Source organism: Colletotrichum paranaense (assembly GCF_030867605.1).
Source record: "Colletotrichum paranaense strain IMI 384185 chromosome Unknown Scaffold_21.1, whole genome shotgun sequence".
NCBI classification, from domain to species: Eukaryota; Fungi; Ascomycota; class Sordariomycetes; order Glomerellales; family Glomerellaceae; genus Colletotrichum; species Colletotrichum paranaense.
In genome coordinates, this window is record NW_026848979.1 from 205,530 (window position 1) to 219,169 (window position 13,640).

Below are 13,640 nucleotides of genomic sequence, written 5' to 3' on the forward strand. Positions count from 1 at the left end.
AGCGGATAATAACGACGGTTAAAGGCCGCCATGTAGTCCACACCACCGGGCCGATGCCGGACGCCGTGGGGTTTTGTTTATCCCCAGAGCCATCAGCAACGTCACATTTGGCTCCAAACCTTGCGCCTCCGCCGCCTCGGACTTGGTTTTCATTTGTTTCCCCCCCTCTGAGATGTTCATCTGACGAGACTGATATAAGATTAGCGCAACGAGATTGCGGGGTGCAATTAACAGACTCTCCGCTAACGCGGGGATGATGGAGGTGAATTGCGGAGCCGGCGGGGTGGAATCCTGAACGAATGCAACGGTTCAGATTGCACTCTCGGCCATTGCCTCTGTATACATAGGCCGGCCATGAAAGAAGGTGCGCAGTGCCAGAGTGTCGGGACGACTTTGAACTTGGCATAATCTTTCTGGGCCTCTTATTCGTCACCATGCCGTCTGCTCCGCGTGTGCTGAGCCTCCTTTTGTGGGCGGCGGGTTGTGCCTCACAAGTCTCCGCGCAAAAGACCCCAAGCCAGTGTTCACTCGAGAGCGTGAGCGTCCTCCTTACACCAGAAAACCAAGCCGAGGTCTTGACGACTTTACAATTAGGTGACAATGGCACCTTTGGAGAGGCGGGCAACATCGCCTACCCCCAAAACGCGACGCACCTTCCGCCCCTCTGCGTCGTCTCCATCAACGTCACGTCCTCGCCGACATCGTCCTACACATTTGGTCTATTCCTACCAGATGAGTGGAATAATAGGTTCCTCGCGGTCGGTAACGGGGGGTTCTCGGGGGGTATCAACTGGTACGCCATGGGCACCGGCGTCAAATACGGCTTCGCGACAATGTCGACTTCCACAGGCCACAACTCGTCGAACCAGGACATGGGCTGGGCGCTCAACAACCCCGAGACAAAAGCCGACTGGGCAGGGCGCAGTCTCCATGGTTCGACCGTCGTCGCGAAGCAGATTGTTGAGGGATACTACGGCGCCGCGGCCAACAGGTCGTATTATTCCGGTTGCTCAACAGGCGGCCGGCAGGGCGTGAAGTCGGCGCAGGACCACCCAGAGGACTTTGACGGGATCCTTGCCGGTGCGCCGGCGTGGATGTCTACGAGCCAGCAGCTGTGGCAGCTCAAAGTCGGGGCTGTGAATCTGCCCGAGGACGGGCCCGGGTACCTCCCGCCCGCCGTGTTTGACGCCATCAGCGACGAGGTTCTGCGGCAGTGCGACGGGTCTGACGGTGTCGTCGACGGCGTGGTGATGAACCCTACGCACTGCAACTTCCGGCCTGAGAAGATGCTCTGCAAGACCGGCGCGAGCTCGAACCGCAGCACTACGTGCCTGACGGCGCCGCAGATCGCGACACTGAAGCAGCTGTACCGCCCGCTCATCCAGCTCGACGCCGACGTTCACAATTTGACGTACATCTACCCCAACTTTGGCCTTGGTTCCGAGAAGCAGATGCCGTCGTCGTTCGGATCGAACAACGAGCCCAGCCTCTACGGGACGGAGTACGCCAAGAATTACCTCTTTGAAGACCCGTCATGGGACTGGACGACGCAGTTCGGCTACTCTACTTTCGTCGAGGCCGCGCGGCTGAACCCGGGCAACGTGAACGCGGACAATTTTGATCTCTCTGCGTTCTATGAGAGAGGCGGGAAACTGGTGCAGTACCACGGCTACGCGGACGGTTTGATCCCGACGGACGTGAGCCGCGTGTTATACGACGAGACGTGGGCGGCCATGGCGGCGCGGGGGGTCGACCTGGACGATTTTTGGAGGCTGTTCTTTGTGCCTGGGATGCAGCACTGTTCGGGCGGGGTGTACGATGCGCCGTGGTACTTTGGTGGCAGCGGGCACGCTGCGGCGCTGGAGGGGAACGGGCAGCATGTGTTCCCTGTGCCTGGCGTGGATGATGCGAGGTACGATGTGTTGCTTGCGCTTGTTGAGTGGGTTGAGGGTGGCGGAGAGGGCGTGAGGGAGATTATTGCGACTAAGTTTGCTAATGATACTGTTGATAAGGGGGTATTGAGGCAGAGGCCGATTTGTAGTTACCCTGGGTATGCTTCGTGGGGTGGCAAGGGGGATATTGATGCTGCTTCTAGTTGGAGTTGTGTTGATGTGTGAGGGTTAAGACCGCGAGCGTAGAGAGTACATCAATTGCATCATGTTCTTCTCTCAAAGTAAGAGAATCAAGCTTCGAAAGACTGAAGCAAGATGAGGTATCTCGTGATATCTTAAGATGTGGTTTACAGAGCAGGAGAGTCACGTGCCGGCGTGCATCTAGCGCGTAGATTAGTCACGTCCGCCGCAATTGCCCGCGTCTCGACGACGTCATCAATGCATATGAGCTCTTGGCCCTTGAACCATCCATTGCATCTCGGCATCAGTGGTCGTAGGAGACAAAGTTTCATTGTGGATCACTGGGTCATTGGGGAATATGTGCGGAAGATACGCTTTAGCTCTGGTGAGTCTCGGAGACATGACCAAGCTCCAAGCCCAATACTAACACCTGCATAGCGGCCGTCGCAAATCCGACGGATGCTGGAGGACGATGACATGTCAGTGGATGACGTGCCAGAAGACGAGGGTCAAGGTTCTCCTCGCCAGACATACAACTTCGCACCAGGCTACCACGGCGTCGTCTATCGCGCCGATGTCCCGGACCGTGGCGCGGGCCATGGCCGTCATCAAGGGAACAGCCAACAGGATGGTGCCGCCTCAAGCCAGTCTCAAAGCAACGATGGCAGCGACAGCTCGGTCAAGTACAAGTTGCAGTCGATGCAGTGGGGTTTGATTCCATTTTGGACGAAGCGCGATCCCGGCTACGCCACGCTCTCCAAGACGATCAACTGCCGCGACGACTCTCTGAGCACGCCTGGCGGTATGTGGTCGACCATGAAGGCGGGGAAACGGTGTATCGTCGTCGCTCAGGGGTTCTATGAGTGGTTGAAGAATGGAAAGGAGAAGACGCCCCATTTTGTCAAGAGGAAGGACGGGCAGCTCATGTGTTTTGCTGGGCTGTGGGATTGTGCACAGTATGAAGGTGAGCATCCCCAATCCTCAATCGTTTCGAGCGGGCCTAACTTTGAGATAGACGCCCAAGAGAAGCGATATACCTACACCATCATCACGACAGACTCCAACAAGCAGCTCAAGTTCCTCCACGACAGGATGCCAGTCATCCTCGACCCGGGCTCCAAAGAGCTCAAGACGTGGCTGGACCCAAAGCGGCACGAATGGTCCAAGGAGCTGCAGGACCTCTTGAAGCCATTCGACGGCGAGCTCGAATGCTACGCCGTCAGCAAAGAGGTCGGCAAGGTTGGCAACAACTCACCCTCATTCATCATCCCCGTCGCGAGTAAGGAGAACAAACACAACATTGCAAACTTTTTCGCCAATGCTTCTGCCAAGCAAAAGTCCAAGGAGGCCACGAAGCTCGAGCCTACTATCGAGACAAAAGAAGAGCCCAAGGAGTCACAAGCTGGACAGAGCCAGCCGGTGCCGGAAGTCATCGCCAAGGCGGCTGAAGAGAAAGAAAGTAAGGAGGTAGCCGGGGTCAAGCGTGAGGCACCTGACGCTGGCGAAGATGCAGAAGAGGAGCCGCCGAGGAAGACTTCGAGGGTTTCACCTGTGAAGGGACGGCAGAGCAGGATCAACCCAACGAGTAATGGGAGTAAGAGTCCTGTGAAGTCGAAACAGGGCGGCACACAGAAGATCACAAAGTTCTTTGCCAACAGCTCTTGATTTATCTAATGGTGTACGAGGGATGGGGGATGGGTCAAAAACGGCTGGCTCGGGGCAAAACAGGCGTGGATGACTGATGATTTGACAATTTTGGTTTTCGGAACGGCTTGAGTGGGGGTCTTCTCTTCCGATCATTCAATGGGATCCGCGGTGTCGTTTAGCGAGGGAGTAAAGAGTCACTGGCAGTATCTGCTCGTCCTGTTGGGTACGACGTATATTGTACAACAAAACGTGCCCTTGTCGTGACATATCGAGTATTCCACTCGCATTTTTACATATTGTAAAGACCAAAATTCTTGTCCAAAGAAACAATCACATCTTCCTTGACGAAAGGGAACCTACAAAAAGCGTCCATAGGTAGGCTCGAACCCCCATGGCATGACCAACATATCTCGTATCCCCCTTCCCACGAGCATCTTCACAACGCCTACGCAAATAGGGAAATTACCTTGAACAAACCATCCAGCAAAACGAAAGCGACTCCTCATCAAATAGAAAAAGGCGCCAAATGGCAAAATGGCAAATTATATGATTGTATGTTCACTCATCGGCTGTAACAAGGGACTACGGTCGGGCAGGCCAGTCTTTTAGATGTGAGCTCCGTAAGCGCCGTTGTACACGTTAACCCACTGGGCCAACGTGTACGCCATTGCTTACCCCGACGGAAGATTCTGTGGTCTGCTCAGCTATAGAGTATGACACAAGCTGTTCTGAGTTTGGGTCCCTTGTTGGCTGCGAGGACTGGGAGAGCTTGATGGCTTTGGTCAGGGACTTGGGTGGAGTAGAAACACCTTCAACCTTGACGGGTCACTTCAGGTGCTCATCGGCACGGAGAAACGGAGCCTAGACAACAATAGCCACCAAGGCTTATCTGTGTCGTTCACATCTTACCTTTATGGCCAGGAGTGACAGGCTCTGTGTCGGCATGTTTTGTTGCCATGGACTTACGGTCTAGAGAACATTGTATGGGACCTGACCTCAACACTATGAAAGCGGAGTTGTGATGGCCCTCTCACGAAATCTTAAAATAGGTTCCTATCAACTCTTGATCTTCGTCAGGTGAAACAAGTACAACAACGAACAATCGGGATACCCCAGAAAATCGCTAGGTCAGGGACTAGAGCCGACGATCTGGGCTAGACGATCGTAGTCCAGACCTCTTCCAGACATGTGTGGCGTACGGAGGCTATGAGGCGGCAGATGACGACGCCCTTCTTGAGACGGCAGCGCGGCGTGAGTCGTCACTCGTATCTGGGACAGCGGCCGTAGGTGGGATACAGCTGATGACGAACACCTAGGCAACAACCAGAAGCAAAATGGTTTTCAAAGCAGAAAGCCAGGATGAAGAATAATCACTTATTCAGTAGAGACGCACTAGCTGTCTGAGTCTGACTCTGCAACATTAGGCTGCAGCATAACGATCTCGGCATGCCTGCCCTTTACCCGACGGTGACTCGACGTCGTTGGCCGAAAAGGGTACCATACCCAGCACCCGCGGAAACGAGAGGTCCAGACGCACTTTGTTGGTTCGAGCTTCCTCGTATTGAACGTTCACTTCAGCCTCTCAACTTGGGACGAAAAATGACTTCAAACGGGCCAACGAGATTAGGTACACCGGGGGTTGCGCAAACCCCAGAATTCGGGGTTCAAGAAACGTTCAAACCGCTCGACGTGTGTGGCTTGGCTTGCGCCTCGGGGAGAATCTCGCGTCGCGAAAAGGGTAATAGGGATGGGGAGAGAGGCACTTGCGGTGTGGCGGGTTCGGGACTTGAGGGGGGGATATGCTGGCTTTGTTTGCTTGCTATGAGCAGTACCTCCTCGCCGAGAGAAGGGTAGCCTGAAAGTGACACTTTTGGTCTGATGTTTCTGACAGCGCCCGAAAAGTCAAATGCCATCTGCAAAGAAGGACTTCCTCGCTTCGCCCTCGCGTCACCCAGTCGTATTCTGTGGCGTATCTTTAAATACATATGTATGCGTGGATCAGAGTCAGTTGTAGGCAGGATATCTTCGATGGATGTGCAAGGGCTCCCGGTGCGGGACTCCGCCTTGCCTCCGCTTCGCCGGGACGGTGCCGATGAGAATGTGGGTCGCGAATCGGCCTTGTCCCGCTCTTTTTATCGGCCATTCCGCCGGCGCAGTGTGGAAATTGGCAATGGCGGGGAAACTCCCTCCCTCTCCATTCAGCCTGCATGGCAATGATGAGAGTCGGAATCGGCACAGTTGACATGGTCCAGGACCTTCACGTCCCATCAGCCGAATAGGCGCTACTGCGGCGCACTTGCGCCCCTGTGTTGTGCCGGATTCCTGATGTGGTGGTGTCCTAGCCATGCAATGGCTCCAGTAAGCCGCCCCCGGTTCCAACGGCTCAGGATAGAGTTTCTGTCCTGCTTCGCTGGGCGGGTAAGTCGGAATTAAGACACGTCAATTTTCGGGGACCAACCATAGAGTATGGAATCTGTGTCTACGGTAAGATATTCATAGCTGGCCCGACTAGAAACTTGACGGCGGGACCCGTGCTCCCAAACGGCGACCGAGCGGGGAGGGAAGGATTTCCTGGGTTCGACGACGTCAGCAACTAAGGGTAGTGTGCTTCGTTCACTAAAGCTCTCCGAGGATCGGTGCCGAACGAGCTCACGCCTAGTGTCTTTCACATGTTGTATCGTTCTATGGGGATGTTAGACATACAAGCGATGTGTAATCCCGAGATAGATGCGATCGTGGTGAGCAAGGCCGTCAGAAGTGATGTAAAGATTCCAACAATAGTGATCAACAAAACTGAGATGCAGTTTACCGCATGCAGCATATCGCCAATTCGACCCACACTGACCATCACGAGTTCACGTCGTGATTAGGGATGGATACCGGGTGGAAAGGACATCGAAGCATCGGAAGAAAACGCCAAGCCTTCTGTGCATCGATGGACCGTTGGTCTGGTGGGTGATGGTGGTGGGGGGTGAGAGGGGGAAGGGTGTGGCTCTCCCATCTGCATCTGGCGTCAAGCTTCAGAAGAGAGGGCACGATGAACAAAAAGGTAAGCAGAGACAAGAGGGATTTGCAGCGATACGCTCCGTGGGATAAGCTTATTCAGGGATATCATGTACCACTGCCGTTGAGGTCTCTGCGAGACTGTCAGCTATTCGTACGGGCGTGGATGATCAACGGGCAGCCGATTCACGCGAATCCACCCTGTTCAAGCTGTCTCCTTATCCCACTTTACGCCATGGGAACTACCGGGAATGAAACTGACGGCTCTGCTGGAATACCACTCAACTATCGCTTGTCACTCGAAGCCCTGCCAGTCTTCACTGTCACTCCCGGCGCAAGCTGAAGCCGACCACCGACACGCCACCGACGCGAGTCCGACGTACCCGAGTCAGGCGTCAGCACCCCTGTACCGCAAGGTTGTGGTTCCGACGGGAAGAACAAGAGAGACACAAAAAAAGGGCTGGACGTATTTGCTAGGGCTGGACTGGACGCCCTAGAGAGAGATTTGTTTTGTTCCCTTTTCGGGTAAGTAGTGTTCACATCCCGGTCCCAGCATCACATCCCGTCGCCCGATGGCGGCTATAGAATTGGTCAATGCAGCTCTGTCGGAGCCGAAAGGGCACCGGTTAGCTCTGGGTGCGCCTGGACGGTACGGATACAGCAACAGTCGACAGTCTTTCAATGCATGGCGGAATTAACGGCTTGAAGGTTTTGGAGAGGAGGCAGCCACACGGGAAGACAGGTCCAGGCTTTTTTGAGTTTCTGCCGATCTGATCACTGCCCATGGTCCCATGATGTCGTTGTGAGGGCATTCGCATTGGGTGAAGACCGTCCCATCCGAATTATTCTCAGCTGGAGCAGCTGAAGCTGAAGGGTTTTTCGAGATGGGGAACGAGCAATTTGAAAAAAACTTGTCTGAAATTTTCATTTTCAATGGGGAGCGTAGTAAAAAGGGGGCGCCCACTTTGCGAGACGCCGAAATGCCGGGCAAAGTCCCATGGTAACACAGAATCTAGTCAGTCTAGAAAACGGAGTGGAAATGAAGTGAGAAAATATCACGGGAGAATACCAACCATCTGACCCACGCAAAGAGTGGTAAATCCGTGGAGCACCGCGCGAAGATCACGGAATGGCGAGTCTCTAGTCTCTACTCTCTATGGATACGCAGTGTGAGTCTGAGACTCTGCAGGGCTGGTTTATTTTTGTGGCTCTGCCGAGCTTAATTGACACTTTGGTACCGGTGAGTCTCATTGTTGCCCTCTTGAACTCAGAGCCTCCGACTGAGCTGGACGGTTGAACCCCTCTGCGAACACATGTCAGTCCAAGTCCAGACCACCTTGGCAAACTCGCACAGAGTGAAGCACAGCTGCATCTCACAGAGATACAGATCCCAGAAACGCTCATACATATGCCATCCTTGTCGTTGAGGGACGAAATGATATCATAACGGATGAGACCGAGCTCGCGTTTTACGGGTACACACCACTCCCACCTACCTCTCACACTCTTCTGCATGCTCCGTACACTACGGTCCGCGGTCCACGGAGACAAGACATTTGACAGAAAATAAGGTGTTCTGAGCCGGTGCCAAAGCTAGACTGGATGAGGATTAGCTCCCGCAATGATTGCTGGGAAACCAAACCGATCGAACCCGCAGCCAGCAGGGAAAATAGCGCGCCTACTGATTCATTCACTCACATTTCCTCTCACTCACCCACACCTTTGTCTCACTAGAGAGGTTCTCTGTGAGCGGCCCTCTCTCTCAACTTGTGACGAGACCCAGCGGCTTCCCTTCCCTTCTGCTATTCCCGGGTCGTCTCCGCTCGTCTTCGGGCCTCGACTTCTGCAAAACACGCGATTCGTCTCCGGCGTCCCGGGATCGAATGGGTCACAGCCCGAATCAGCTACTTGAGAGAGAGTCCTCTCTGGCCCTCTATTTGCTCAGTTCCGGCTTCGAAACAACGCGCGAATATTGTAATGTTACCCTACATCGTTGGTTGCCATTGGACTGCTTCTTCAGAGTTCCGTTATATGCGTCGAAGTATTCTGTACTGGCACTTGGCCCAGAAACTGTAGACAAGCATGTCTTTTCCTACAGTCTCAAAGTATCTCTTACTACTCATAAACTCGCACGCCGAGAACATACCCATCCTCATCCTCACCAGCCATCCATCCACTCACCCTTCATGTACACACGGACGGTGGCCCACCATAGCTCTTTGATCTCATTGTTGATCAAGCCTTGCACTGTTCACACACCCCTCCCCCCTTCCTCCTCCAGATACGTACACTGTAGACCGGCGCGGCACCGAATACCGAATTCCAGATGCGACGGACTGGGATGGACGACCAACTGACTCCATATGCAGGTACTCGCTCTCACGTCTTCGTCCACCCGTGCCGGGCCAGCGTTGACATTAACACACACCGTCATTGGTTCCAGCCCATGGTTCTCGTGCTCTCGTTTCCCCATGGTTCCATCGGCTCTCTATGTATGTACCATGTTGTCTACAAGAGTGTCTACTTCCCACACACACACACACCCCTCCCCCTTGTCTCCTGTCCTGTTTCTGGTCATTGTAGAATCGTCACATCTCTTTCTGGTGCCGTCTTCGGAGATCTTTTGGCGATGCTTCGCTCTCACACCAAGGACTAAGGATATATAAGTTGCCCTTGCCCACCCTCGCCTCCTCGATCACGCTACTGCCCTCCACCTCCACGCCTCCCTCTTCGCCTCTTCATCCCACAGATCCATCTACAACACTATTCTCAGTTCTCACACTAGCTCGCCATACATCAACGTCACCGTGATCCTTGTATTGCCACACCAATCTCACGAACCATCTCATCTACTGTGAATCATCGTCAACAACGAGGTCGGGAAGAGTATCCAAAACACACATCTACGCAATGGACAGCACATCACCAGAACTCCCGCCATACGCCATGCCCGTCGACTTCTCCTCAATGGCTGGCACAACCCCCTACGACATCATCGCCGCGCAGTTCGCCTCACGCATCGTATGTCTACAGCCTGCCAGACAACACAGATGAGACTCTTGAAACTCACAAGTCGAACAGAACTCCAACGAGAACGGCTACTGCACTCCGACGTCATTATGGTCTAGCCCTCACAGCCCGACCTCCAGCATCGATCACAGCAAGGCAGAAGACTCGCACGATGACGCACACTCCCCCACCAGCGGATCTGAAGAGTCTTCAAAGCCCCAGAAAGGAAGACGGGGCAACAGATATAAGAACTGCAGCGAGTCAGTGCTATCAGTAAGTTGTTCCCCCGGCTTCCCAGTCTGCATTTTCCTCACCGAGTCCGTGGCATGAGCCCCGTTTTTTGGCGAGCATCGGCTCCCCGGTCTTCATCTCCCGCGGGCCGCATCCGAAAGACTGCAAATAAGGAAAAAGAGGCTGACCACGTTTTCTCCCCGTATAGAAGCGCCGCGCTCAGAACCGCGCCAACCAGCGCGCCTACCGAAAGCGCAAAGAGTCCCGTCTCGAGGAGCTCCAGGCTCAGATCCAGGACATGAGTCAGAAGAACGACGCGCTCTGCTGTGCTTACAGACTCCTGGCCAACGAGTGCTACAGACTCCGCGCGAGCCAGCAGATGTCTGCTGCTGCTGTTGCGGGGCAGGCTCCGGCGTGGGACTTGATGAGCAACGCCAATGCCAACGACGGGGCCGGAAGCTTGGCACTGGACATGTCTGCGCTCGACGCATACCGCATTGTCCCTCCTCCCGTCTCGACCTCGAGTCCCGTCCCCGAGTCATATCTCGACTATCCCGGGAGCCCCGATAAGTTGTGGAGCTCCTATTGATCGCGAATCCAGCGAGCTGCGGAAGAGGGGGGAATGAATCGTCGGAATCGGGATTTGAGACCTGGTGTTGGGAGCCGGTGATTACGGGGATAACGACTTATGGGAGCTTTATTGTCTCATTTTTTTTCCTTCGTTCTCTTTTGACGATCTTGATAGGGCTCTCCAGAGTGGGGGGTATTTCCCTGTTTCTATGGATGGCTTCAGGATCGAACGAGCGACTCTTTGGGACTTTTTGCGAATGGAGTATGGTGTTTTACTCAGTACCCTTTTTTTTTTTTTTTAAGATAATTATTGTCGGGACACGAGAGTCTCGACACGGCAGCCATGCCCAACACCTCTGCCAAGTTCGTGTATTTCACGAAGCTTTTTGGTAGATGAATCAAACAAATGAAAAACATTCAATCAAATCCAATATTGCCTCTGTTTTGGATCTTCTCGTATTCATCTTAATCCACCTCACTTACAGGCTATACAAAGCGGCACAGCCAGCCAACCAACCAGCCACGCACGCTGCCCGCGCCGTGGAAACCGCGGAAACCCTAATACCCAACAACCATGGCTATCGTGAAGGAAAATGTGTTTTTTGCGTCACCCTCGCCATGAAATGACACGAACGAAGGGCCTGGATCAACACTTTGCCACAGGTCCTCCCGGTACGGTGTAAGTTGTTGGCTATTTTTCGACCCCGCCAAGACATCAGCACGACTCGCTCACGATGACTTCACCTTCTTTTTTCCGCGTGGGCGCGGAAAGGTCTGCGCACGAGAGAACTCACCACAGGGTAGTAGATGTTGATCAAGATACCGGGCTCGTCGCCAGTGTATGCGCCCCTAAGTGATACGCGGAGATTAACACACCTGCCAAATCCTATCAAGGTTCCATCGCGACCATTTTTTTTTTCTTTAAACGAGAACGAGCCGCGCGCCGTCCGCCCGCCCGCCGCCCTGCCCTGCAGGTGGAGTTGCCTTTGGTGTGGGGAGGCGTTGGGATTGGGAGCATTGAACATGGGAACAAGGCTGGACATATCTGTGAATGACATGGAAGTTAAGGAGACAACTCACGGAAATCTGACAGTAGGCGAGAACGAAGTGCCGCTCCCTGATCCCGTCACCTTGATCTGGGCGCACGAGATGTAGAACTGGGCTCCGGCCTTGGCACTGGCGGAGTGTAGTCCAATCTGCTCGATGCGGAGGAGGTACTCTCCCGGGGCTAGACTCCGTCAGTACTCCGCGGCCCAGCCATACATACATACATCACACACGGGCGGGCGTTGAGTGCCCGTCCGTGGGGATCAACGGTGATCACGGCTGCATAGTCCCGGGTGAGGGGCTACGACCGGGGAAAGCAGCAAGCACCATGTTGCACGAGTAAGTCCACCACTTGACCATTCGACAGAAAGGAAATGTCGTGACGTACGTGTGCATGAGGGGATTTGGAAGTTGAAGCCCGCCTGGTTCGAAGCGGGGAACTTGATCTGCCCGTTGCCTGTCTGCGCGCCTAGCTCCCAGATCTTTGCCCAGGGACCGCTGCCGTCGTAGGTCGTGACGTTGGACCCCGTGGCGGGCGAGAGCCAGACGATGACAGGCCCGTCATGGTAGATTGCTTGGTCCATTGCGAAACCGACCTGCAGAGAGTGCGTTGGTTAGTGAGTCTTCTCGAGTCGTGTCGACCCGCGGATCTTCGGGTGTAAGGTATCTCGAGCATGGAGACACGGAAACGGGGAGGGGGTGAGGAATAGGAAGGCGGATACGGGGGGCGTGAAGATGTGAGAAGAAGGAGGAGGAGGAAGAAGAGAAAGATTTACGGTCGAACCGGCCGCGACGGTGGCGATCTGCGTCGCCGGACCGGAGGAGAGGCCGCCAGCATTGCAGACGATGTCTTTGCTGAGGACGTCTGTGACGGGGCTGTTGTAGTTTGTGTTGCGCCTGACATGGACGTATTCCCCTGTGTTGACGCCCCCGACCACGAGGCTCGTGAAGCGGTCTAGTTGGGGAGCACTGTCAGTTCGGGATGGGACGCTCTTCACTTCTTGGGCTTCTCACAGTGGGCAGAGACAAGTTCGCTCAGGGCGACAAACGTCGTAAGGATTGCGATGAAGGCCTTCATTTTGAGACCTAAGGTAAATGATCCTAGAAGTTACTGAAAGGTAAGGGTTTCCGTCAACGTTTCAACAGCAGCTCAAGGCTGTCAGCCGCCAGGACGATGCTCGATAGTTAAAGTCATCGAGAAACCGATTTACAACATGTCTCGTACAAATTACCCCTGAGACCCATCGAGTAGCTTAGACTACACTGAGCTTCGTCCGCTATTTGCCTAATACACATAAAGGGGTGTCGAGATTAGATTGCCGAGACGTGACGATGTTACAGGCCTGGATATAGCCGGTGAATTCTACCGCATCACACGAGAGCCGAGGCCTTTCATCTTAGCTTGCTGCGTCGTAGGGCGCTTTTTCCGAGTCTGCTTCCGTCGTGATAACCTATGTAAATGGTGGGCTACACTCAGTGTCGCTTACACGTAGAGAATGTGATCTACTATAAGGGCTCCAAGTCTTGTGTGTCCATCGACTGGTTTGCTCTCACTTTTCGGCGCCCTGGAGGATTAATTTCCCATGTCATCAAAGCGGAGAAAATACTGGGAAAAAATCATTCAAAGAGCGTTTCCAAAGCGCTTATTGCGGTAAAGCCAAACCAACTGGGTTGGCGGGCACCCGTCTGTTTGTTGATCACAGCGCAAAACAGTAAGCACACTTTCATTGCCTCTTATTCGCAGCCGTTCATCTCTCGTCACGAGATTCGTCGTTTGTTGACATCATCAAGTATCGGGCCGACTGTAACTAAGGTCACGGCAGCTTTTCAAATATACTACCCATCCGCATACAATAGACTATCCGTACGAAACTTTTGTTATTTCTCCGATCCGGAATCAAAACTCTAATAAAGCGGTCAAATACAAATCCTGCGATACTACTCGGCGTGAACATGGGTACAGTTCGCCTTATCGGCGGGGCTAGCGGAAGCTCTGATCCCGAAGAGCAAGGGGGTGAGCATATTCCGCTTCCCGGGCGGGCCGGTGATTGATCCACTTTC

At 54.0% G+C, this 13,640-nt stretch overlaps 3 protein-coding genes across 3 annotated transcripts; 2 read left to right on the forward strand and 1 right to left on the reverse strand.

The window, feature by feature from the left end:
* Positions 1-434: 434 nt before the first annotated feature.
* CPAR01_15787 (tannase and feruloyl esterase) lies at positions 435-3,737 on the forward strand (the record flags this gene model as incomplete). The annotated part of the gene is made up of 2 exons (XM_060500035.1): positions 435-2,015; positions 2,511-3,737. The coding sequence occupies 2 exons, from the start codon at positions 435-437 to the stop codon at positions 3,735-3,737; spliced, it is 2,808 nt and encodes a 935-aa protein (XP_060341224.1).
* Positions 3,738-9,632: 5,895 nt separating this feature from the next.
* On the forward strand, positions 9,633-10,551 carry CPAR01_15788 (uncharacterized protein; the record flags this gene model as incomplete). Its single annotated transcript, XM_060500036.1, has 3 exons — positions 9,633-9,743; positions 9,804-10,004; positions 10,171-10,551. The coding sequence occupies 3 exons, from the start codon at positions 9,633-9,635 to the stop codon at positions 10,549-10,551; spliced, it is 693 nt and encodes a 230-aa protein (XP_060341225.1).
* A 1,057-nt stretch (positions 10,552-11,608) lies between these two features.
* CPAR01_15789 (cellulose-growth-specific protein) lies at positions 11,609-12,657 on the reverse strand (the record flags this gene model as incomplete). Its single annotated transcript, XM_060500037.1, has 4 exons — positions 11,609-11,760; positions 11,968-12,175; positions 12,356-12,534; positions 12,594-12,657. 4 exons carry the CDS (start codon positions 12,655-12,657, stop codon positions 11,609-11,611), a joined length of 603 nt encoding a protein of 200 aa, XP_060341226.1.
* Positions 12,658-13,640: the final 983 nt, after the last annotated feature.